A 23,541-nucleotide genomic window follows, 5' to 3' on the forward strand; every position below is an offset into this window, starting at 1 on the left:
TGCTGTTCAAAGAGCTTTTATTAGTGGTTCTGACCATACTACCCCCTCAAGGAAAACAAAACCTAGTTCACAGTGCCAGGCTGCGATGATGTGGCCAAAAGGGAAAAAAACTCCACAAAAATCCAGTGGTGGCTTGTGTCCACTGTTTGTCCATGTGGCCACCAGGCTGGCAGAGCAGTGCCCATGAAGGGGCTGGGCCCCATGCCTGCAGCACATAAGCACAATTCCTGCTGCCAGCTCCAGAGCCAGTAAGAGCCAAAAAAGGCCCCTACGGGGTCAGCAGCACGAGAAGGGTGGGGAGGAAAAAGGTCTTGGCAGGAGGGGCTGACAGGCCATGTTTCCTCTCCAGCAGTAACCCCATGGCCTGAAGAGCTCAGCCTGAGCTTTGCTGCAGCTCCGACTCTCCCACTGACCTTCCAAATATGCACAGGGGCAGGAGGACCAGCTGCCACCCTGAAAGCAGCCCAGATACCCCCAGCTGAGTCACTGTCTCCACAGACAGTCCTGGCACTACCTAGCCAGAGCCCCCAGTCCTGCTGCAGACAGCACCCCACGAGCAGACATTCTGATCAACACAGAACAAGCTCCCCCCCAATAACACTTAATTCCCAGTGATTTATGAGCTGAGCTGACCTTCCTCTCCCTTCCCAGGCTTTTCCAAGCATCCCTGGGGAGCTGCTGTAGATGGGAGCAGGGCTCTGCTAGCCTGGAATTTTCCTCATAAGGCACAGGGTGAGAGCAGCAACACAGGGCGTGATCTGTCCCTTGGGACAGGCTGGAGGGGGCTTGCACAAAGGGAAGGATCCTGTCACCCCTCTCCCACCTCAGTTAGGCTGTGCTGTCACCAGCTTCCATCCCCCTCCCCAACAGCCGGAACTGGGTCTGTCCCCAGGCCCTGCACACACAGGTGTGAGAAGTTGCCCACAGCAATTCCCAAGGGCTCATAGGTCACCCCAGCACCTGTCTGGAGAGCCCCCGGGCAGCACAGCAGCCATGGGTGCAAGCGGTTCAGCTTGGGCCAGGGTCCAGCTCAGCCTGCAGGGCATTGGGCACCCCTAAGTTCCTGGGCAGCAGCAGGGACATTCCAAAGAGCCCCAGGGGCAGGTCAGGGCAGAGCCAGCACGGAGCAGGTCGGGGGGACAGCCAGACCCTGCAGGGCTCCCTGCCAGGGCAGAGCCTGATGGTGTTCTGGACCCCTTAGGGTGGCTGTGCTAGGGCCAAGGTGTGTGCAGGCCACAAGCCTGGCAGGCTCTGCAGCCATCAGACCCAGGCTGGGCACCTGGCAGGAGCTGCTGGCAGTGGAGGGTCAATCCCTGGCAGCCATCGAGGAGGGCGACTATGCTCCAGTCCCGCTGCCTGAGGAGCAGCTCAGGAGCCGCCCAGGGCCCCTGATCATTGCAGGGTGTTCACAGCTGGTTCCTGTCACCAACAAAACATCTTCTGGGGCATGTTCAGCCACTGACAGGGGTGTGGAAAGCCCAGGCAAAGGAGGCAACAAAGCTTTGAGTCCTGGGCCCTGGATCAGGGCCCATCCAAAGCTACCCATGCCACAACAAAGCTGGAGAGGGCACTCTGCAGGGATGTAGCAGCCAGTTCTTCCCCACTAACACAGAGAGAAACCTTCTCCTGGTTGCTGAACGTGTGCTGCCCAGAGGGAAGGAGCCCAGGGGCAGAAAGGGGACAGCACACTTCACTTCTCCAACCCCCAGGTTCAACATGAGGCCTTAGTGAAGGAAGAGCTCCAGGGTGCTGTCACATGGAACCAGCTGGCCCACGACTCCTGAGCTCAGGGATAGGGAGGAACAGTGAGGGACAGCTTCTGCTGGTGACTGCAGGCCGTGTGGGAGGGCAGGGGCTGGCCAGCAGTGCCCACTGCATGGGCAGACAGTACACATCCTACAGCCCGAGGCAGCAGTGCCCAGACAGAGCAGCATGGCCACAGACGTGGAGCTCAACAGCAGCAGGAGTCCTGGGAAGGCTGGTGGAGCTGTCCTACCATGGGAGTGCAGCCAGTTCAGAGCCTGTGCCTCTGCTTATGAGCAAAGACAGTTCCCAGCACAGCACCCATCCCACCCAGCGCTGCTCGGCACAGGGCAGAGGGGGACAGGGCCTGGGGCTCTCAGGGTGCACACCGAACTCTGTGTCACCCTCCTCTCCGGGCACAGGAGGGATAATCTCCACAGCAGATTCACTTCTCCTTGGCTCCAGGTGTCCCTGGTGCTGCCCCATGGTCCCTCCTGGGCAGCAGCACCTCCTGCCTCATTCCACACTCCAGCACACACCACACACCCAGGAAGGGCTGCCCTTAGGGCTCCCCTGCCCTGCAGCTGGGCTCAGCACCCTCCTAACACACCAACAGCATCAAACCAGTCTGTCTCTCTTGCCCAGCTGGCTCTGCAGCTGTCACACGCCCTCCTTGTCTCCCAGGTGTGGAACAACCAGCAGTGCAGAGCCATGGCACCCCAAAGCACACAGCTTCCAGGAACAGAGAGATCTCAGAGGGAAATCCTAGACAGCTGAGCCAAAATCCACAGGAGGTGGAGCTCAGGCAGGGCAAACCGCTGTTTTACTACAGAGCTGTGGATGTCGGCTGAACTGGTAGAGCAAGAGCTGCACTGGTTTCCACTGGAGTCCAGACAGCAGCAGTTCAGACACCCAAGTCCCTGCAGGGAATCATCCACATCCCACAGCCTGCCAGTGTCCACCCAACCCTCTCCTCAGGAAAGAGGGCTCCCATCTGACACCTCGTTTCCACTCAGAGCAAAGGTCCCTTTTCAGGAAGGGCTCTTCCCCTCTCTGTGCCCCCTCCTCTCACTCTGAGACGTGCCTCAAGCGGGAGATGCCCTGGGCAGTGCTGGTTCCACGCTCACTGCTCCAAGGTCAGGAGGGTTAGAGGCCCGTGAGATCAACGATGGCTTTAATAAAGATGGCATCATCACGCACGTAGGAGTTCTTGGCTTCCATGACGGACACGGGGCAGAAGAGGGGGCAGCCACTGGCAATGTTCATCTCTGTGACAGGGCGCTGGAAGGACGAGGACGTCACATCAGGGCGGAAGGCATCAATGATGTGCTCCCGGTTATTCTGGTCCAGAAGCATCAGGGTGACCTGTGGAGAAAGGTGAAAACATAGGGGAGTGGCTGAATTAAAGACACACAGAAGCCCAGCCCAGTGACCTGCCGTGAGACGTGCAGATACCAGCAGCCGCAGCCACCCTGGGCACCTGCAAATCAGATAAACACCTCTGAGTGGTACCAGCAGAGAACATCAGTAACATCCTGTAGAAATTTTCCCCATCCCTACATCCTGCCTGTCAATGGAAACTTCCCTGTGGCAGCACAGGGCTGTCAGACTGACTGAAAACCTACACCTTGCTCTCAGTACCAACACTACACACAGGTATTTCCCTGAGGCAGGGCTGTTGTCCTCTGCATCCACTCGTGCCCGCTCACACAGTCTCCATGGGTTCTGCAAACCTGCAGTGTCAGGAGCTGGGATCTGAGTGCCTGACATGGAGTGAGCACCCACTGTCCCTGAGCTCTGAGACCACCACAACCTTCCCTTGCCCTCAATCCCTGCAGAGGCTCTGTGGGGTTCCAAACATCCCATGTCACCTCCTTGCCCCACAGCACAGCCGGTACTCTCAGCACACCTAGGGAACCCCCAGGGCAGCCAACACACAGCCCTTCCTCTGCCTTGCCAAGCAGGCCAGAGTGACAGTGCCAAGAAGCTCAAGTGGGTGCCAAACCGTGGCTGGACACAGTGGGCTCTGCTCCAGACCCACCTTCTGGTTGAAGGGCCACCGCAGCAGCGCATCGTTGGGTCCCTTCATCACCACAAAAAACAAGGACAGGTGGGTCCCGCGGCCGGTGCCGTCCCCATTCAGGTACACACGCAGACACATCTTGTAGCCATACTTGCTGGTGTAGAAAGCTGTCAGAGAAGTGTGGAACAGGCACAGTGAGGGTTCAATGCAGCACAGCCTGGCACCCACAGATGTCTCTGAACTCTAAGGGCTCTTAAGTTTGGAGTCTGGGAGGAGCCAGGTCTGGGCTGCCCCAGAGGTGGTCTGGAAAGCGCAAGGCGCCGCAGTGCAGCCCCTGGCCTGAGCAGACGCTGTGCACAGAGCAATTGCTGCCAATCCCCTGGCTGTTCCCTAATTGCCAGGGGAAATCTGCCACAGAGTTGGGCCAATCCTCCTGCACTCCAGTGCTGAAGGAGCTGTGGTTCATGGCAGTAACACTGGTGAGCAGGAGCAAACTCCCCCACAAAGCACCTGGCTGGGGGCAGAGCATCCTCAGCACCCCTGCTTGTGAGCTGGTGCCTCTAGTCAGGGCAGGAACTCAAGCAAGTGAACTTTAGTTCTCATTTGGATCCCCATGGCATGGCTTGGGCATGGCCGGGATGGGATCTCAGGCACTTTCCTTCCCCAGCAATCTTGGGAATGGCTGCGGTGTGACACCAGAGCCGTGTGGGGTCACAGCTTGGAAGGGGACCTGCCACAAGTCACCCTACCACAGCTGCACAGAGCAGCGCATCTGGAACTGGCAAGGCTCAGTAGGCACAGGCAGAGATCATAGGTCACAGCCAATATTTTACTGCAGGACTTGGTGCTTTTCCCAACAGGCAGACTATGAATAGCAGAGACACTGTAATCTCCTACAGGGTGAGGAGCAAGAGATCGGGTCTTTGTCACTGCATCCCTTTTGGCAAACCCCAGCTCATTTCCTCTCCTCCTTCTTCCCCACCTGCTTCACCCAAAGGCTCTTGGGACCCTTTTGCTAGTCCAAGGAGAACATCCCCACTGCCTCTCTGGGCCCTCTCAGCACTCCCCTCACCCTGTGAATGTAAAACTCAGAGGAACAGGAGGAAGGATGGCTCCAGAGTGGTGGGAGATGGACCAGGCCACTGGGCATCCTACTCTCCCTGGCCCAGGCAAGGGGCAGAGCAAGAACTCAGCAAGGCCACCCCCCCTTCCACCCTGAGACTGATGGGCTTCACCCTGGCTTGTCCCAGGTCAGGCCCTGAATGAACCTTCCTTGTACAATTTGCTGTTTTGAATTCAAGATTTGCCCTTTGCCAAACCCTGTGGCAATCACACTGTCCTCACAATACTACAAGCTGTAACTCCACTTCCTTTTCTTTGACACAGATATCAGCAGGTACTTCCTTGCCTTTATATTTAATGCAAACCAAACAAATACGGCCAATTCCCTTTCTCATCCCATCCACAGCCTGCATGTCTCTCCTCTCAGCCCTCTCTTCCCTCTTGGAACAGCACTGCTCAGCCTGCTTCACTCTCCAAGACAAAACACCCCCCTTCCACATGGAATTTTTTTCTTGGCCTGATTTTCTCAGCCTGGCCTTGGCAGCATGTCCCAAGCAAAGGACCTGCCACGAGACCCACACCCAGCTGGAATGCAAAAGTTTTTGGGGATTTTGCACACCTGGAGAGAAGATGGCAGGAGAGCGGCCTGTTATCGCCTCCTGACGCTTCCGGGCAAACTCCGTTATCTTCCAGACGAAAACCCCATCGTAGGTGGAAGCCTCCATGTTGCGGATCTTCTCCTCCATCTCAGCCATGGCCAGGTCTTTGAGCCCAATGCTCCTCTCCAGCTGCCGGACCTGCTCAGTGGGACACATCGTGCAGGTTAGAAACACACTGGTTCTGGGGCCTGGGAGAGCCAGCAAACCCCAGCAGACCCTAGCATCCCCTTGGGACTGCTCCTTAGTGAGAGACTTTCTCCAGAATGGACAGGGAGTGCAGGAGGGAGAAACTGAGCAAGATAAGCCAATTCACTGAAGCTTCCTTCTATGCCCCGTCACTCTGGACAAAGATTCATTGATACAGCCCAGTGCTTGAGCTGGAAACCTTCCTGTACCCAATGTTAAACTCCTTCCAAGGAGCTGTTTTATTGGCTGAGCAGCACAAGAAGTGAGGATGGGGAAAAAAACCCCCAATAACTCAGCACTCTGACACAACTAAATTGAGGAAGAAAAGAACCAACACCCTCTGGAGGGTCCATCCCTGCCCGCTCACACAGGGTCGCACCAGATCAGCTGCCTAGACAGCACAGATACACTGCAAACTGCACAGCTCCAGGTGCCAGGAACACTAGGAGCACTCCACAGGGACTGTGCTGGAGCAGACTGGTGGAGGCAGCTCCTTCACACCTCCAGCCTGTTGCTGCAGGCAGCAGCACTGATGGTACTCCTTCGGCAAAGGCAGCACTCCTTTGGAGAGATCTGGAAGGTGAGCAGCCCCACAGACTCAGTGAGATGCAGTGCAAGGAGATGCAGTGAAATTCTAGGTGCTCTGGCTCTTGTCAGAAAACTGCTCAGGAAGAAACCCTCAGTATCTTGACCAGCTTGATAATTAACAGAGATCCGAAGTCTTACACAGGTCAGTTAAATTCCCGGCTTTTCCAGGGAGCTGTTGAGGGTTTGGCACAGGTACAAAGGGTATTTTAGTTTTGTCTTCAGATTTGTGGAGTTTCAGGGCCGGGTGGTGAAGCTGTGCTAGCTCATGACATGGAATGTAAACAGGAAACAGCCTCTGCTGGGCGTGCTGGGAAGCCCAGACGAGCAGTTACACACCTTGTTGCTCAGTGTTTCGATTTTCTCCTGGTCTAGCCGGTGCTGGCGGCTGTAGGCTTCAGCTGTCAGGGATACTCTCTCCACCTCTCGGTTGAGCACACAGACAATGTTCTCAAAGGTCACTGTTTTCCTCTCAAGGGCCTCACACCTTCCCAAGAGCTCCAGGGACCGGGAGAGTTCTGACTCCGAGCACAGTGAGTTTGCTGCCAGCAGTGGAGAGCTGTTTTGTGATGAGCAAAGGACAGGAAGGGGTTTCAGGTCCCCAGCACCAGTCTTGAGGCTGAGCACAGAGCTCAGCAGCATGTAGAGATGCTCTGCCAAACACTTCCTTTCATGTTCCAGGAGTTTTTCATTTTCCACCTACATGAAGAGAAATACATCCCCCATTCAGCATGTGCAATCTACACTGTCACCATCCACAGAACAAATTCCTCCTATCCAAGTCACAACATCAGCTTTAAATTTATGATTTATAGGAGGAAAAAACAAGGAAAGAATTAAAAAATGTGTTTTGGTGGGGGTGGTGTGGGTTTTTGTTTAGTTTTAGAAATGCTTCAAATCACATACAATGAGGGATGCTAAACACTTCCCCCAGCTGTACTGGCCTGCTCTGCCTTCCTCCAACCCCTCCCAGAAAAGCTCTGTCAGATGTACCCAACAGCAACAAAGGACAAAGCCTCATGTAACCCCCTGGAGGAGGGATTTATATGAACCAGTGGGACGTGCAAAAAACTAAGCGACGCAGAGAAATATGGCCTGGCCCCAGTTCTTTGCTTACAGAATCATTGTCATCACAAGTAATTACACACTTGCTTGGATTCAAAGAGACCTTAAAACTCATCCTGTCCCACTCTCTGCCTTGGGCAGCGACACCTTCCACTAAACCTGATTGCTCCAAGCTCTATCCAACCTGGCCTTGGAGACTTCCAGGGATCCATGGCTCCTCAGAGCAACCTGTGCCAGGGCCTCCCCACTCTCACAAGGAACAATTTCTTCCTAAAAATCTCATCTAAACCTGACCTCTGGCAATGTGAAGCCATTCCCCATGAAAGCAGCATAATCACCAGAGTCCCAAAGCACTCAGGGTGCTCTTTAAGAGATTTCCTTCCACAGGAAGGAAACACCTGGGACACCCAGACTCTGTACAGCAGATGATGTGAAACTCCATGTGCAATGGGTTTAATCAAATACCTGAAGATAAAAACACATGTGACAGTTTGGGCAACAGCAGTTTGCAGGTGAACTCCAATGCTGGGACTGAAAAGCCCCAAGGTAACCCAAGAGAGGAGTCCTTACCACCTCAGCACAGCCCACAGCCTCAAACCGGCAAGGCACTTTGGATCTGCCACAGGTCTTCACATGGTCCCGAAACTAGAAAGGCAGGAAGGAAGGCAGTGTTAGATTTTATGTGTCCCCAGTGCTCCCTTTCCATCTCACTGACATTTGGGAAACTGCAGCCAAGCTGAAGAACACCCAAGCTGTGGCTAATCACCAGCTGCCACAGTGCCCACTAAACCTGGGCTCTGCCCACCACCAGACTGGACTACAAATACAGCCCTGACCCCTGAAGAAAGCTTAATTTCCCCTTCTCTTGATGGCTGGGAGGTCTCACTGCTCACCTGCACATGCAAGAGAGAAAAAGCAATGGGTGCAGGTACAAGTTGTGGATGCAGAACAGTGAGTTTCCCTGAGGGCTGAGGAAGGGAAGGCATAGGCAACAACTCTATGAAACAAGGGCACATTTAATTTTGGGCACTTCACACAACTCTGGTCAGGATGTGCTATAGGTTGGTATTTTTACCTCCATGCCCAGCATTACATTTCTGCAGAGAGGTGTCACTAACCCCTCAGCACTGAGATGACTTGTTCAAGTTCCCACACAGCGCATGATTAATCCAACAAGCACTGTCACAGCTTCAGCTTGGGTTTAGTACACCCCTCACCATCAGACACCAGAGCTCTGTTCTGAACAACCACCATATTCCCTCCCCACTTAACTCCTACATCTGCTGCAACAGATGTCAATCAAAACTGGTTTAAAACCACTTTTTTAAAGGCTTCTAGATCCATCTGGCTTGTGTAATGAGTTGGGTTACTCAGAGTTAACATGACAGCAAGTAATCAACAAGAGTTTGGAGAGATAAACACGGGAGTTAATATTTAAACACAGGGTAGATCACCCACAGGACCCCATGAGCTGGCTCCCTCCTGGGCTTCAGCCTGCAGAATAGCCGGGCTGTACTCCAAACCCCAGCCTGAAGAAAAGCTGAGCTGCACCCCCAACCCCTCCTTATGCTGCCATTTGGAAGAACTGTTTTGCTCCTCTTTTTGCTGCCTCTGTTCCCCTGCCCTGCTAAAGGGCTTTTTCCAACACTGGTACTAAAAATATTTGCCCGTAGAAGACAAGATGGTTTCAGATGAACACGCTTTTTGAAAATGTTTCCCAACACTTGAATTTTTCAGGCTTTTAAGCCTTGTCCCAGGAGTCAGCAACCTGGAGATGCTATAGGCATGGATTCCATTAGATGATTAATTAGATATCAATTAATATAGCTGGAGATGGGCTCTCTTTCTAAAATTGCAGCAGTGGTTGACACAGTTGCTCTAAACAGAACATAAACCTATGAGTGCGCTTTTCCCACAGAGACTCTGCCCCCAGACATGGTTCCAAGGGAGGCGGCAGTGACAGAACCAACACTGACCTCCGAGTGCCCCTGAGCCACATTCTCTCACACCCTTCCTTATGGAAAACTCACACCCACACTAACAGCTGCCACTTAGTTGTTTTCCCCACTTCATTTCCTAATGGACTTTGTTCCTCCCTGCTCGCAGAATACCAAGCTCAGCCCATCAGGACACCAAACACCCCCGCGGCACAGAGTTGGACAGTTACCTTCTCCCTGGGAATCTTCTTCCCACAGCCTTCACAAGTCAGCGGGAATTCAGGGCAGACTTCATCATGAGCCTGTGAAGGAATGTATAGGAGATATTTGTCCTCAAAGAAAAGCCCCACGGAGGTTCTGTGATGGGCACAATCCCACAGTGGTGAGTTTAAACCTTATTACAGTCAAGCACTGGATTTACCAACCTCCATTCAGACCTTGGTCATGCTGATCTCTCTGAGCTGCTGACTCACCCTGTGACCTCCAGGCTAACCCAGTTTTGGGTGCCTACATAGCCTCAACCTCTATTTAAAAGCTGCTACAATGATTTAGAAAAAAATCAAATTATTGCTTTGATGGCCAAGATAATCAACGGGAAACTCCATTTATGGCTCTGCCAGGAGAAGACACATTGAGGCAGGTTGAGTGGAGTGAGCCACAGGATAATTTGGATAATTCTTCCACTGTAATGGTTATCAGTCAGCTGGCCCTGTGCCCGCTCATCCCACGCCAGGCTGAGCTGTCTGATTGTATCTTCACATTTGAATTAGAATACCATTTCTCAACCAGAAAGAAAAATATTTTTAAACTGTTTCATTTACTAGTCCCTGCATACAAGCACCTGCTCCTGCAGCCAGAGTCAGGGCTGGGTGATGGCCAGAGGGGCTGAACGAACAACCCGGGCAACGTGATCTTCTGTCCTCAGTAGACTCTTAGGCAACAGTGCTGGCTAAATGGAATGCTGGAACATGCCTCTGCTTCTATGCCATTTCCACACTGCTTAAGTCTTCTCGTTATACACCCACCAGTTGAAACAAGGCCTTGGAAACACCATGAATATGCAGATCAAAACTCAAATTAAAAGATGAGAGCACTGAAGTCTCCTGCCATGGTAGGGACAGAAAAAAAAAATCCAACCAGGAGCATTTCTAATGCAGCCATCTGAAACCAGATGTTTGAAAACTTTGTCACATTGAATATCTGTTGCCTCCTGGGGGAACATGCACAAACCTGTCACACATTAAGTAGTGGAAACTGAAACCAGCAGTAGCTCCATTCCAGCTTCTTGGTCACTCTCTCCTTTTTATGCTTTAAGTGAGTAACTTAAGCTCAGAGCTTCACTTCTGTGTCCCTGGAGAGACGACCAGCCAGCGAGCGGGGCTTGGGGGGCACCGCTGCCCGCACGGACACGGCCGCCCGCATGGATGCTGCTGCCTGCAGAGGAGGAGGAGGCCAAGTGCCTGCCTTCATCCCACTCACTCAGAGGGGCTGAGCCCTTTCTTCTACCCACCTACTGCTCGCGTGTTCTAGAAACGCCTGATAACCCCATGAACCACAAAGCACTGGCAGAACAGATGATCTAGATGAAAGAGGGAAACTTCACTGCAGAGGCAACTATTTTAAAAGGGAGTACTTCAAACTTATGGTCTCCCATGCCAGCATGCTGGGTGTGAAACCACCATCCTCTCCACACTCCCCACCGCGCAGCACTTACCCCTCCATCCTGACTCCCCTCCACACCACAATGCTCAAGAGTGGGCAGCCCTGCCTGCAGCACGGGAAGGAAACCAGCCCTGCTGAGCTCAAAGTGCAACTGTTCTGTGTGTAAATGGTTAAAGACACCCAGAAGCTGCAGCCAGCGCAGATCCAAACATTTCTGTATAAACAGTTTCAGGCTCTTCTGGAAACCCCTGTTCCTCTCAACCTATGTGGGTGTCAGAACAGAGATGGATGGTATTACTGCTGGAAGAAATCCAACCCACCCTGGGAGCCAAGAGCAAGGGTTGGCACTCGAGACTGATCTGTCACACTCCATTCCCCTGGCAATGGAGCAATCCTTCTGTTCCTATCTTTCCCAAACCCACAGCTGTAGCTTCTGCTACAAGGATAAGCACCACTGACATCCAGGCACTTGCTTGGAAAGTTTTAGGGAGCTCTGGAAATCCATGGCTGTGAGTCGGCCTAGGCAAGAGCAGGCACTCTCCCAGAGGGAACCAGAGTGGAAATCAAGTCAGACAGACATCAGAAGGAGGGGAAGAGAATGGATTACCAAGTGAGGCACACATCAGCCTGCAGCATCTAACAGCAGAAGGAAAATCAAATGGGGCAGAGTTAACAGCCTCCAGCAACACCTGGTTCTTCCCACACAATTACAACCAAAGCCACTGATTGATCCACACATCCATTTCTTTCCCTAATAATAAACAGTGACACGACCCCACAGCAGCCTGCCCATCACCCACCACCATCACACAGGCCATTCTCTGTGAGCTCACCGGAAAGGTTAGAACATCAGACACCACTGCCCATGGAAGGACTAGAGCAACTGAGAGGATCAGAGTCAGGGGCTGTGTGTGAAGGAAATCATAGAATCACAGAATAATGGAATGGTTTGGGTTGGAAGGGACCTGAAAGCCAATCGCATTCCACCCCACTGCCATGGGCAGGGACACCTCCCACTGTCCCAGGTCATTCCAAGCCCCATCCAACCTGCCTTTGGGCACTTCCGGGGATGGGGCAGCCACAGCTTCTCTGAGCACCCTGTGCCAGAGCCTCACCACCCTCATAGGGAAGAATTTCCTCTTAACATCTAATCTAAATCTCTCCCCTTTTACTTGAAAATTGCTCCCCCTTTTCCTGTCACTATCGATCCGTGTAAAAAGTCTCTCTGCATCTTTTTACAAGCCCCCTTTAAGCACTTACAGGCTGCAGTGAGGTTTCCCCAGAGTCTTCTCTTCTCCAGGCTTCTCAAAGGTGCTGAGCTCTCCCCTCTGCCTGCAAGGCCCACTGGCAAATGGAGCTGCCCCTGTGTACTGGGAATCTCCCACCTCAGGATCAGGAAAGCAGAAAAGCTGTATATTTTTAAAATTTGCATTATTTGCAGACAAAGCTTCTCTCTGGACACTCTGACAGCAGGATGAGGCAGTTTCATCCGGGACAGCAAGGGCAGCACTCTGCACTGCAGCTGTGCAGGGGAGTGCAGGCATACAGAGGGAAAAGTGGATTTTAATAAGGCCAGCTGATCCCTGGAGCTCACAGAGATCATTCCTAAGGGGTCTGAGGGCAGACCTCTTAGCTCTGAAGCCTCCTCACAAGGGGCAGCTCTGATCTCTGCTCTGTGTGCCAGTGACAGGACTCAAGGGAATGACTAGAGCTGTGTCAGAACGGGGTTAGAACGGATATTAGGAAAATGTTCTTCCCCCAGAGCGTGCTCAGGCACTGCCTAAACTCCAAAGGGAATGGCCACAGCCCCAAAGCTGCCAGAGATCCAGGATGGTTTGTTCAACGCTCCCAGAGATGCACAGGGTGGGACTGTTGGAGTGTCTGTGCAGGGCCAGGAACTGGACTGCATGATCCTTGTGGGTCACTTCCACCTTGGGATATTCTCTGGTTCTATGCAATGCCAGGATGAGCTGCTTCCCTACTTCTCCCTCAGTCAAGAGGGAAAACTGCAGTTTAATCTGATCACCATTTGACCTCAGGACATTGCTAAATTTGATTTCAACACTGCAACAGGCTTCTGCTGGAAATCATTATCTCCATACCTTGGTGGCAGAGCAGGATCTGCCTGTGCTGCCTGGCTGCTTTGCTCATAACCTGCCACATCCACACAGATCCAGTTTTTTAGAGGTCTTGTAACCATGTTAGGAATCCATCAGCATGATCCTGGGTTCCCCCTCCAGCAAAGGGACAAGGCAGGCAGCTGGGAAATGCCACTGTTGAAGCAGCTGTTGTGAGATACCTCTGCCAGAGCCTCTGGGAAGGTCACAGCAAAGGGCAGGGCTGGCAGAGGGAGAAGGGACAGCAGGACAGGCTCAGAGGGATTTTTTTTTGCTCCTGCAAAATCCCCTGGTCTTGGAAAGTCACTCCATTAGTTTCCTCCTAGCATAGAAACAGTAACCATAAGCAGACGGCTCAAGGGCTTGGCAGCTGGAAGGGAGCAACAAGAAGGAAGCAAAACTACCAGGATGGCAGAGGAAAGCCAGCTGCCGCGGCACAGGGCACAGCGGTGGCTATCAGGGCTTGGCTGGTCTCCAGCACCAGCACTGCCATGTGCAGCACTTGGCTCCTTGGACATGGTAGCCTGGCTACAAGGAAAAGGGTGGGCCCATGGAACTGTAGAGAAAACACCAAAAATGGGTCTCCAGTGTAAAAGAGAGAGTTTTGACGGAACCTGAAGCCTTTGTCCTAAGAAGCATCAGTTGCTTTGTGCACCTTTGTCAGCTCCCCAGGGACTCCAGAGCCTGCAAGATAGAATGTGCCACACACGGCACGTGTTTTGGGATGCCCTGCTCCTCTGAAGTCACCACGCCCTTCTGTGTTGCAGCTCCTCCTGCCAGGGAAGTCCTAAGCTGGTTCTGTGCCAGGCTTGTTCGAACCTTTCCCCATACAGGTGAGTTGGGCTACTAGGCACAGAGAGACCACAGGCCCAGTCCTTGTGCTACTGCATGGAGCCCAGCAATACAAGGCTGGAAAGCAGGAACCCAGTCTGTAATTCCCAGTGCCAAATGGAAATGGGAGCTTTCTGAAACCATCACACAGGCTGGTGCCAGACACAAACCTTTCCCTTGCTGGGACATGCTGTTGACAGATCCAAGTAAATACACTTGGCATAATAAATATTCAAACTTCAAAGCAACTGTCAAAACAAAAGATGAAGTTTGCATCAATAGGTACTGTTGACTCCAGCTGGGCAGGCAGTGAGGGCATGGGAACACAAAACACCCTCACTGCTGCTCTGTGCCCTGGTGCCCACTCAAGTGAGGGCAAAAGGCAGCAAAAGCCTTGTGGGGGTTCCTGAGGGCCTGGCTCACAGCTCTGTTCAGACCCGGGGCAGGAACTCTTGTTCTCAGTGTTGAAATTTTGTTCCTCAGCTGTTAGGGCTGATCAGACAAAGGTTTGATATGGGGATTGCTGGCAGAGGGACACCAAGGCAATGTTTCAGGCACTGAAGACAAGTGTGAAGGCAAGGGCAATTTCTTAGGGCAGAGGAGAGTACAAAATGCTTTTGAAGCAGCAGCCAGTTTTCTGCCATTTTCTAAAATAGATTCTGCCATTCCTGGTTGCTTTCAACTATGAACAAGCATGAAGTGGTGGCACACTCCAGGATGCTCTGTCCAAACCCCTCCACAATTCCCTCAGCTGCATCCATGGTGAGGGTTTTCCTCACAGCATGGAAGGCACACTTAGCACTCACCTCCACTTTAAACCTTGTGACTTCCAGCTTTTCATTCTCCAAGGGACAGATGTCAAAACTATTAATTTTTGGGCCCCCAGAAGAAGGCTGAGCTGGTTTCAGAAGTGGAGACCCTCTGCAGCTGGGGCTTTCCAGCCCCCTCCCACGCACGCTCCCCAGCACTCCCTGTGGCTTTACTTCCCACCACAGGTTTGGACGGGAAATCGCCTCATGTCTGGGCAGCCAGCTACACTAATTACTGTGGGGACTGTATGCGTGGCTGGGATGTGTTTGTGGGCCTCAGCTCTGGCTGTGGAAAGTAAAGGTGTGTCCAATCCCTTTTCCAAATGCAGCAGGTCCTTTTGGTCACCTGCATGTGCAAGTCAGGGATTCTCTCACCAGAAAATTGTCTGGTCCTGCTGGTCAGGCTGGAGCTAGCTGCAAACTGCACTTCACCACCAGGCCAGAATTAAGAGCCAAAACCTTTGGAAGAAGACAATAAATGCTGCACTGGGTTTTAAAGACAAGGTTGGTCACCCTGACAAAGCAGCACCAAGTATTCCTGCCACAGCACCACAAGCATTGTACAACACTGATACAACACTGAGGTACAACTTTGTGGAGCAGGAGACAGGTGAACGAGCTTCAAAGACCAACAGCTTTCCTCTAAGCAATGTACAAAACCCTGAAGATGAAGTTTCAGCCTCAGCTGAAAATCACCACCAAAACCTGTTGGGGCATTCCCAGGGTGCAGCTGGGAAGGAGAGGCATGACACAGTGCACAGGAGGAACCCCTAGCTCAGGGACCCCAGCACCACTTTTCAAGAGGGAGTTTTCCCTAGATAAGGTGTGGTAGGGGTTCTACAGCATCTCCTAAGTATGAACTGTGGGCAGAAAGGAATGCCTGGTTGTCCTGTTCTTCTGGTGCCAGGAAACCACATAGCCCAGAAGGGACTGCAAACACCCTTTCTGACACCACAGGCTTTTGAGTAACATCGCTTGGCTTTGGAGTTTTGCACTTTCTGCAGACTTCCACGTTTCACTTACAAAGAACTCTCTAAAACTAAAGTGACAACAACAAACTCGAAGAAAGCACATTCCCTCCAGCATGGATTAAGCCACCTTGTTCCCACACCTGACTGTTGCTCAGCCTCAGGAGTTGAGCTCATCTGAGCCCCACAAAACTTAGTTTAAATACAGACGTCATGTTTAAGCTTAAAACTTAGTTCTCCTTCCTAAAATTGGACAATTTCATTTCCTTATGTCTCAGTTAATTCTATTCCCATCTGAAGAGGGCTGAGTTAAATCGCCTGTCTAGGGTAACCAAGGGGAACTCCAAAGCTGACCCCACGTGTACCCCTCCTCAGCCCCCTTCTCCCATCCCAGTCCTGGGGGGGGGGAGGGCACAGGAAGGGAACTGGTGGGATGAAAAGCATAAATAAAAGGTGTATGAAAACTGACAACGATATGTTGATAAACAGGAGACGGACGTGGGCAGCTAGAGATACTGTAAGGCAGGAGGAAAAACACACCAGAGCTGAAGATCCACAAACTCCCTCTCCTGGATATCACCAGGACAATTTTTGAGGTTTTTCCTTTCACTTTAATGGGCTGGGTTTAGTTTCTGCAGCCGTCCTTAGACTTTGCTCTTGAATCTGCCCACAGCCTGATTTTCCAAATGTATATACAGACAGACTCATCAGGAAATAAGGTCACTAATAAAAGGAAACACCCTTCAGCCCCCCCCCCCCCAAACTACTTTATCCAAATGCCACTGAATATTTACAGACTCTGAAAAATGCAGCCATAAATCCAGACTTAAATATTTCATATGGTCTACACAGCTTGAAGCAGAAGTGCAAGTCATGTCCAAGCAGACTGCACTCATTCAGTTTTCTGCTTCCCTTTGAGAGCCAAACTTTAGTCTGCCTGAACAGAAAGCAAAACTGAAATCCATTTTAATTCTTTTTTTGAGGCTTAAGCTTTCCAGCTGCAGAACATTTTTCCCCTGTGCATACCCTGATAAGATTAGCAAACCAGAAGTGATAGTAACTCTTGATTTGCAAGGGGAGAGCAGCCTCTCTCAGCACAACACATGATTTTTAAATTAGCAAACAGTGAATTCACTCTGAGGGACTTTCCATGTCCTGTCAGAAAGAGCTCTGAGGGACTTTCCAGAGTGGGAGTGCTGAGCTGCTGCAGGACGTTACCCTCAGTGCAACTACGGATGCAGCTCTTCTGCATCAGGCAGCTCCGCACTGTGGCCCTGAAGGCTGGGCTTAACCTTGGCCCAAGGTACCAAAAGGCTCTGGGCTAACGCAGCCATTCAATGCCTCCTTTTCCAGCCCTCCTCAGCCACACACATGGCTCTGGCAGCGTGGGGACAGCCAGTCCTGATTAAATGCCACAGCTCTTTGGCAGGCATCTGGGAGGAGAAAACACAAACCAGACCTTGCCTCGTCCCCACCAGGTCCTAGGAAAGAGCCAGCTTTTCCTGAGAGGGCACAAAATAACCTCCTTCCTTAGGCTGAATGCCACCAGGGCAGGCAGGAGAGATGACTCAGCCCCTGAGAGGAAGCAGTCAGCACTGCTCCAAACCCCCACACAGGACTCCCTGAGACTCACAAAAACCCCTGGCAGGGAAGATGCATGCCACAGACCCACAGCCCACATGCTCCAGGGCCACACCTCTATCAATCATCCTCTGTCCCAGCAAACACCAAACTGAGGCTTGGGAAGATCAGGTGGAGAGTAAAAACAAGGCACAGACTCATCCATTCAGGAGGTCTTCATCAGGTGTGCAAGGTTCTAGGGCATCCCATGCTCCTGCAACCCTGATCCCAGGACAGGTCGCCGCCCTTCTGAACTCACAGTGGAAGCTCTGGCTGGACTGAAGCACTCAAACACTTGTCAGAATGGATAGGGAGAACCTTTGGCAGCTGAAGATTTTTGCTGAGCTCTGCAAGAACATGCTAAGACCTTCTTTAAATGCAGAAGGAAAAGTTCAGCACAGCTCATCAGCCACAGCACAATCAGCACTGAAGTCACTGACAGATACAATTTGGTTAGTATAATGAAGATGACCTCACTATAATCATTGCAGAAGACATCAAACTTCTGGGCACCAGAAGAAATTAAAGCATGGAGCAAACAATCTGCAGACACCACCAGCACAGCCTGAACCTAAAACCTCAGTGCCAGGGTACCCTGCTCCCTGACATGCAATCCCCAAACTCTGTGCTGTGGGAGTGTTAAGCTTTTCACCTGACACTTCTTCAGTCCCACATCCACACCAACGAGCCTCTCACAGATGTACAAATGGGGGCTCACAGCAACAGATCCATTTAGCACCAACATCCTCATCTCTTGGACTGAATTTCAGCACACAGCAGAAGGCTCAGACAGCAGGACAAGGAAGCAGAGCTGCAGAAGCATCTCTCTGCTAACAGGCTCAACAGTATGGACAAAGCGCTCAGGCCTGATGCACAGCTGTTGCTTCTTCCTTCCACCTTGCAAAGGCACCATCGAGAGAATCCCAGAGTTAGCCTGGACAGACCGAGGTTAAACCTGCTCCTGAAACACATCTCAGTCACTACCAAAGCTCTGTAAACCACTGGGCTATGATCTTTATCCGGAGCAAGTGTTAGAGGGAAATAAAACGTATTCTTCTTATCTCAGGCCTCCTGTGTGGTGGTTCTGCCATTTCAAGAGGGATGACAAAATTGTCCTTCAGGAGCCAAAAGCTTCACATACATTCACATGCTATGGACCAAGCACCCACAGTCACAACTAAAACCTGGATTAAAAAGCTAGTGGGTGCTAGTAGCAGTATTTCTTCTCTCTCTCCTCGAGGAGAAATGAGGTGGAAAAACCATCCTGTCCAGCAACCTTGTGTCCCAGAACAGCCTGGGGTGATGGGTGAGCAGACAGTACCCAACATCCAGTCCCACTGCCCTGGTAGCTCTGGAGACAGCTGAAATGAGATCAGGTCACTTTCTGTGGGCTGATGGAGTCTGAAGAGTTTTAGGTTCACAAAATGCAGAGAAACTCACAACCATTTCATGGCACAGCAATTTCTTGACAGTCTTGTACAGCAGAAAAGAGCTGCAAAGAGAGCAAGTGGTTCCCATCATGGAAGGGACATGCTCACAAGTAAATCCCTGTGATCATAAGCAAACCTGAACCAATCTCAGTCCAGCCTGTGCCCGCAGCAGGTCACACAAACCCTCACTCAGGGAACCTCTCTAGCTGACAGTGAAGTCCATGGATTTGACAATTTTTCCCCCGTCAGCAGGCACGGACAACACCCTGAGCCTTCCCCAAAAACAGAGGAAAGAAGGATGCAGATGTGCCAAGCCTTGCTTTGGCCTGTACCTCGTACTCTTTGATGGTTCCCTTCCAGGTGCAGCCACTGTTGATGCAGACAGCAGGCAGACTCTCCACTTCCCGCCGCGCCGCGTTGTCTGGGAAAGCCTAAAATGGAAATAACAAGCAAACCACAAATATTACTGAGGGGTTGCAGTTTTGATCACAACTTCGAATCTTTCTGAAAACTCCTCCCAGACCAGTTGCCCCATCAACCATCAGAGATGTGTGAACAGCAACCAAATTGCTGTGACAGCTTTAAGTAGGGCACCACTACACACATGTGACCTGGATTTCAGCACTGAGGAGTTCAACACAGTAATCACCCTTCTCACTGCCGAAGAAAAGGTTTCCTAGGACTAAGGGGTTCTCAGAGCTCGTGTTTTAAACAAAAACTGCAACTGGTATTACTGACACCAGTGATCTGCAGATTTTTTTCAATGCATTTTTCCTTACCGAGCTTGTTTCCAAAATAGAAATTCCTTCTTCATATATTCCTTCCTGGATACAGCTGGCACACTTCTGAGGTCCAGCACTATCAGACAGAAAAATAATCATCAAACACAACAAAAAAATTAATTTATGATTCAACAATAAATCGATTTTTGGTAACTTTATAAAATGACAGTGTTTTCTTATTTTTAAAGCAACACATTGAGCTTCTGTGTATTTTTGATGTCTATGTATAATATTTTTCTTCTGCCAGTTAATCATTCTATTAGGCTTCCCTCAGTCAAAGGTAGGAGTGAGACAGAACACAAGGAAACTTCTCTGGAAGCCAGCTTGTGCTTAAACCTCTCCCATTTTGACACAACAATGAAATGATGACTTTATGACTGTGATGAGGACTTAAGGAGATGGGTTATGGGCAGACCTGGACTGCCTCCTCAATGGCAAAAACAATGCAGGGGATTCTGGAAAAGAGAACTTTGAAGCAACAACAAAGGCAAGTCACAGATTACACGTTCCCTTAGAGAAGAGGTGTTGCTGAACCTCAGTGACTGAACACAGATCCCTTACTGAGAAGGTCCTGAAAGTGACACCTTTCTCTGCTTTTGTTCTTGAAAATGTCTTTTCAAGCATTTTGCCTTCCCACTGAAGGCACAGCAGTTACCTGATGATCTTCTTCAGGCAGTAGGAGCAGTAGCGATGGCCACACTGCGCCTGGAACGGCCGCCTCAGGATGTTCTTGCAATCGGAGCACAGGTATTTGACCTCCAGTTTAGTTCCCAGGATCTCCTTTGCAAACCCGGGCTGGTTTAGATCCAAAGAACCAGGCGGAGAAGAATTTGCTGCTGCCATGTGAACGAAAAATTCTGACTGTATCTCCAGAGACTGAAAATAAAAGCATTTTTTCCAACTGATTATAATTGCATGGGGGTGATTTGTCATACAAACTGTGTCACTCACAGATTATTAGACTGTCCCCCAACACAAGTGAACAGACTGATATAAACCACACCACAGGCCTGCCTTCACCTTGCAAATATAGGAGGAAACTTGAATTTTAGAACTAAATCCAGAACACAAAAATAGGAAGAACAGACCTAATAAAACCCCCTGTCCAAGTTGACTGAAATGCAGCCTGTTTAAAGATATCAAGGCTTCTTGCTCCAAATAAGGTAAAAAACTGTCTTAAAGGTGATGAGAAATAAATATAATAAACTCAGTTCACCAAAAACCTGTTGGCCACCATAGCCTACCAAAGCCTGCGTTCACTCTTGTCAGCTGTCAGGAGGGACCAAAATTCTGCCCAGAGGCAGATGGTCCCAGATGTTCCTAGAGGGAAGCTGGGCACACAGCAGAGCCCAGATTTAGTGGTGGTGCCCAATCGGGCACGGAGAGCTCCCCAGAGCGATGGAAAATGAGGACACGAGAGGCACGAGCAAATTGGAAAGGAGGAAAATAATAAAATGCTTTTGTTTTGGCTGCTTACACATCTCATACCTTCGTTCCCTGTGACTACATTCTATACCAGAGCCACCTGAAACACCTAAAGAGCAGATCCATGGAGTCCCGTAGTTTGAGTGGGAAGGAACCTTAAAACTCATCTTACTCCACCCCCTGCCACTGGCAGGGACACCTTTCACTATCTCAGGCTGCTCCAAGTCGCGTCCAACTTGGTCTTGGACACATCCAGGGATCCAGGGGCAGCCACAGCTTCTCTGGGCACCCTGTACCAGAGCCTCACCACCCTCACAGGGAACAATTCCTTCCCGATTTCCCATTCATCCCTGCCCTCTGGCAGTGGGAAGCCATTCCCCCTCGTCCTATCATTCTATGTCCTTGACCAAAGCCCCTCACCAGTATCATGCCCCTTTAGGCACTGGAAGGGGATCTGAGGTCTCCCCGGAGCCTTCTCTTCTCCAGGCTGAACACCCCAAACCTGTCTCCGGGAGGAGCCCCCACGAGAGGAGACACCGCGAGGCGGAGAAGAGCCCGCGGCTGCCCCGCTGCGCCCGTGTGGCCCGGGCTCCCCGCGGCCAGGCGGGCTCTCTGCCGGACCGGGCTCCCGGCGGAGCGAGGCCCAAGCCCGCCGCTCCCTGAGGGCCCCGCACTCACCGGCCCTCGCTCCGCGCCCGTACCGGAAGCGCCTCCAGGCCCCGCCCCCGGAGACGTGTGGCGAGCCCGGGCCCCGCCCACCGCCCGGTAACGGCCCCGCCCCAAGAACAGCCCCGCCCCCGGTGGCGCCCCGCCCCTGAAGGGGCCACGCCTCCGGTAATGGCCCCGCCCACCGGCAACGGCCCGCCCCCGACACCCCCCACACCGACACCCTCGACCCCCCAACAAAATCATCCATCCCTGCATCCCCAATGCCCCCAACACATCACCACCAATCCCTGCAACCCCGACACCGACAGCCACTCTATCATCACCCACATGTGCAACCCCAACACCCCCACATCAATCCCTGTCACCGCCCTCAACGCCCCACCGTCACACCCAGTTATGCCCCCTGCCACCTCCATTGTCATCCCCCCCAGTGTCACCTCCCCTCAGCTCCTCAGTCGCTCCCTCACCCCCTCCTCTGTCACTTCTTCCCCAGCACCACTCCTCGCTGACCCTCCACGGTTTCCTGCCATATCCCTGCCTCCGGAGACCCTGCTGGGAATGAACCCAGATCCCCCGGGACGCCCTCACACTCCCCTAGGACTCCTCATCTACCCCCTGGGTTCCCTCATCCATCCCCTGTGCCGTCCTCATCCACCTCCTAGGACCTCCTGGGTCCCCTTTGTCCATCCCAGGGGCTCCCCGTCCGTCCCCTGGGACCCCCTCATGCGTCCTCTGCACCTGCTGGAGGGGCACCTAGAGGGACTGCGGTGCTCAGCCTGGGGCCGCCTGACCCCCCCAGGGTCCCACCGGGGACAGCCATCTCCCGCTGCACTTCCCAGGTGAGCAGCTCCTGGTCCCGTGGAAACGGCCCGGAGCGAGCACTGGCACCCTAAGGAACTGTTTTAAGGTCGCTTTTGGTCGTTTCGGGTACCAGTGGGCCCTCGCCTACCTGCGCACAGAGTGCCATCGCCGCCTCGCGTCCCGTGGCGCCGGCTCGGGGGACAGGTGGAGGCCAGCGGACGGGAAGGATGGGCGGTGGCAGGACGGAGACGGCAAGACGGCGATGGCAGGAAAAATCTCGTGTGAGGGAAACGCGCGGCGCAGCTCGCACTGAGGTCACGGCGAGGTGCTTTTCGCAGGGGAACTTGTTCGGCAAAAGGTCACAGCAGCAGGATTTTTCACCCGGGGTCCCCAGCCTGCCCGCCCCTCTAGCCCGGCTCCGGCGCGGGGGCTCCGGGGCTTTACCGCCTGCTGCGCCGGCGGGGCGGGAATGGACACGTTCTCACGGCGGGGAATTCACCCGATGCCGGGGAAATCCTCGCCGTCAGAGCCGGGCGCAGTGACAGAGCAGTGACACAGCGGCCAAGGTAACTCTCCCGGGAGCCTGGCTGCGGAGACGGGGCCGGGGAGGAGCGGGTCGAAGTGAAGGGCGCGGCAGTGCCGGGGGGGGGCCCGGGGACACCGAGCCCTTGGCGAGAGGCCAGGTGCTGCTCAGACACCGTCAGGGCGGTGTGCTCCCTGTCAGGGAGCCGAGGCAGTTCATCCTTGCGTGTGTCGGCACCGGGAATGTCACGAGCACAGCTCCCCTGAATGGGCACCGCTTCACCCACTGCACGGCAACAGCCCCTTTCCCAGCACAGCCGTACTGGTCTGGGAACACCGGCATGGAAAACTTGGTGATGTCATCCAGTGAAGAAAAATCCTGTCTGCACTTGCCGAAATGACCGTGACCTGGCAGCAGTGCCGGGGCAGGACACGCCGTTCCCTAAGGGACAGGAAACACGCACCAAAGGCTTGCTTGGAACGCCCGCCGCGGGACGGGGCTGCTCCCAAAGACGGGATGGGACAGAACGCCCTGGAGTTGCTCACGGTAGCCGTGGAACGGGATGGGACCACCTAGGACTGTTCCCAGCCCTGCTGTTGCCACACCCTGGTTCCACCGCACGGCTCAAAGAGAGAGTCTTGCAC

General features: G+C 52.6%; 1 protein-coding gene across 3 annotated transcripts; it reads right to left on the reverse strand.

The window, feature by feature from the left end:
- On the reverse strand, nucleotides 1-22,832 carry TRAF2 (TNF receptor associated factor 2). Of its 3 annotated transcripts, none has more exons than XM_066201246.1 (10): nucleotides 22,523-22,832; nucleotides 20,135-20,355; nucleotides 19,477-19,555; nucleotides 19,030-19,128; nucleotides 9,491-9,562; nucleotides 7,894-7,968; nucleotides 6,598-6,957; nucleotides 5,448-5,625; nucleotides 3,785-3,933; nucleotides 1-3,108 (listed from the first exon to the last, which is right to left on the reverse strand). In XM_066201246.1, the coding sequence occupies exons 1-10, from the start codon at nucleotides 22,538-22,540 to the stop codon at nucleotides 2,890-2,892; spliced, it is 1,470 nt and encodes a 489-aa protein (XP_066057343.1). In that variant the 5' UTR covers nucleotides 22,541-22,832; the 3' UTR covers nucleotides 1-2,889. The 3 variants fall into 3 exon arrangements, with proteins under 3 accessions (XP_066057343.1, XP_066057342.1, XP_066057341.1); XM_066201245.1 differs by lacking the exon at nucleotides 22,523-22,832 and adding an exon at nucleotides 21,583-21,649; XM_066201244.1 differs by lacking the exon at nucleotides 22,523-22,832 and adding an exon at nucleotides 21,325-21,589.
- Nucleotides 22,833-23,541: the final 709 nt, after the last annotated feature.

This window comes from Chamaea fasciata, unplaced genomic scaffold (genome assembly GCF_029207755.1).
Source record: "Chamaea fasciata isolate MVZ Bird 193981 ecotype frontalis unplaced genomic scaffold, bChaFas1.0.hap1 SCAF_20, whole genome shotgun sequence".
NCBI lineage: Eukaryota > Metazoa > Chordata > Aves > Passeriformes > Sylviidae > Chamaea > Chamaea fasciata.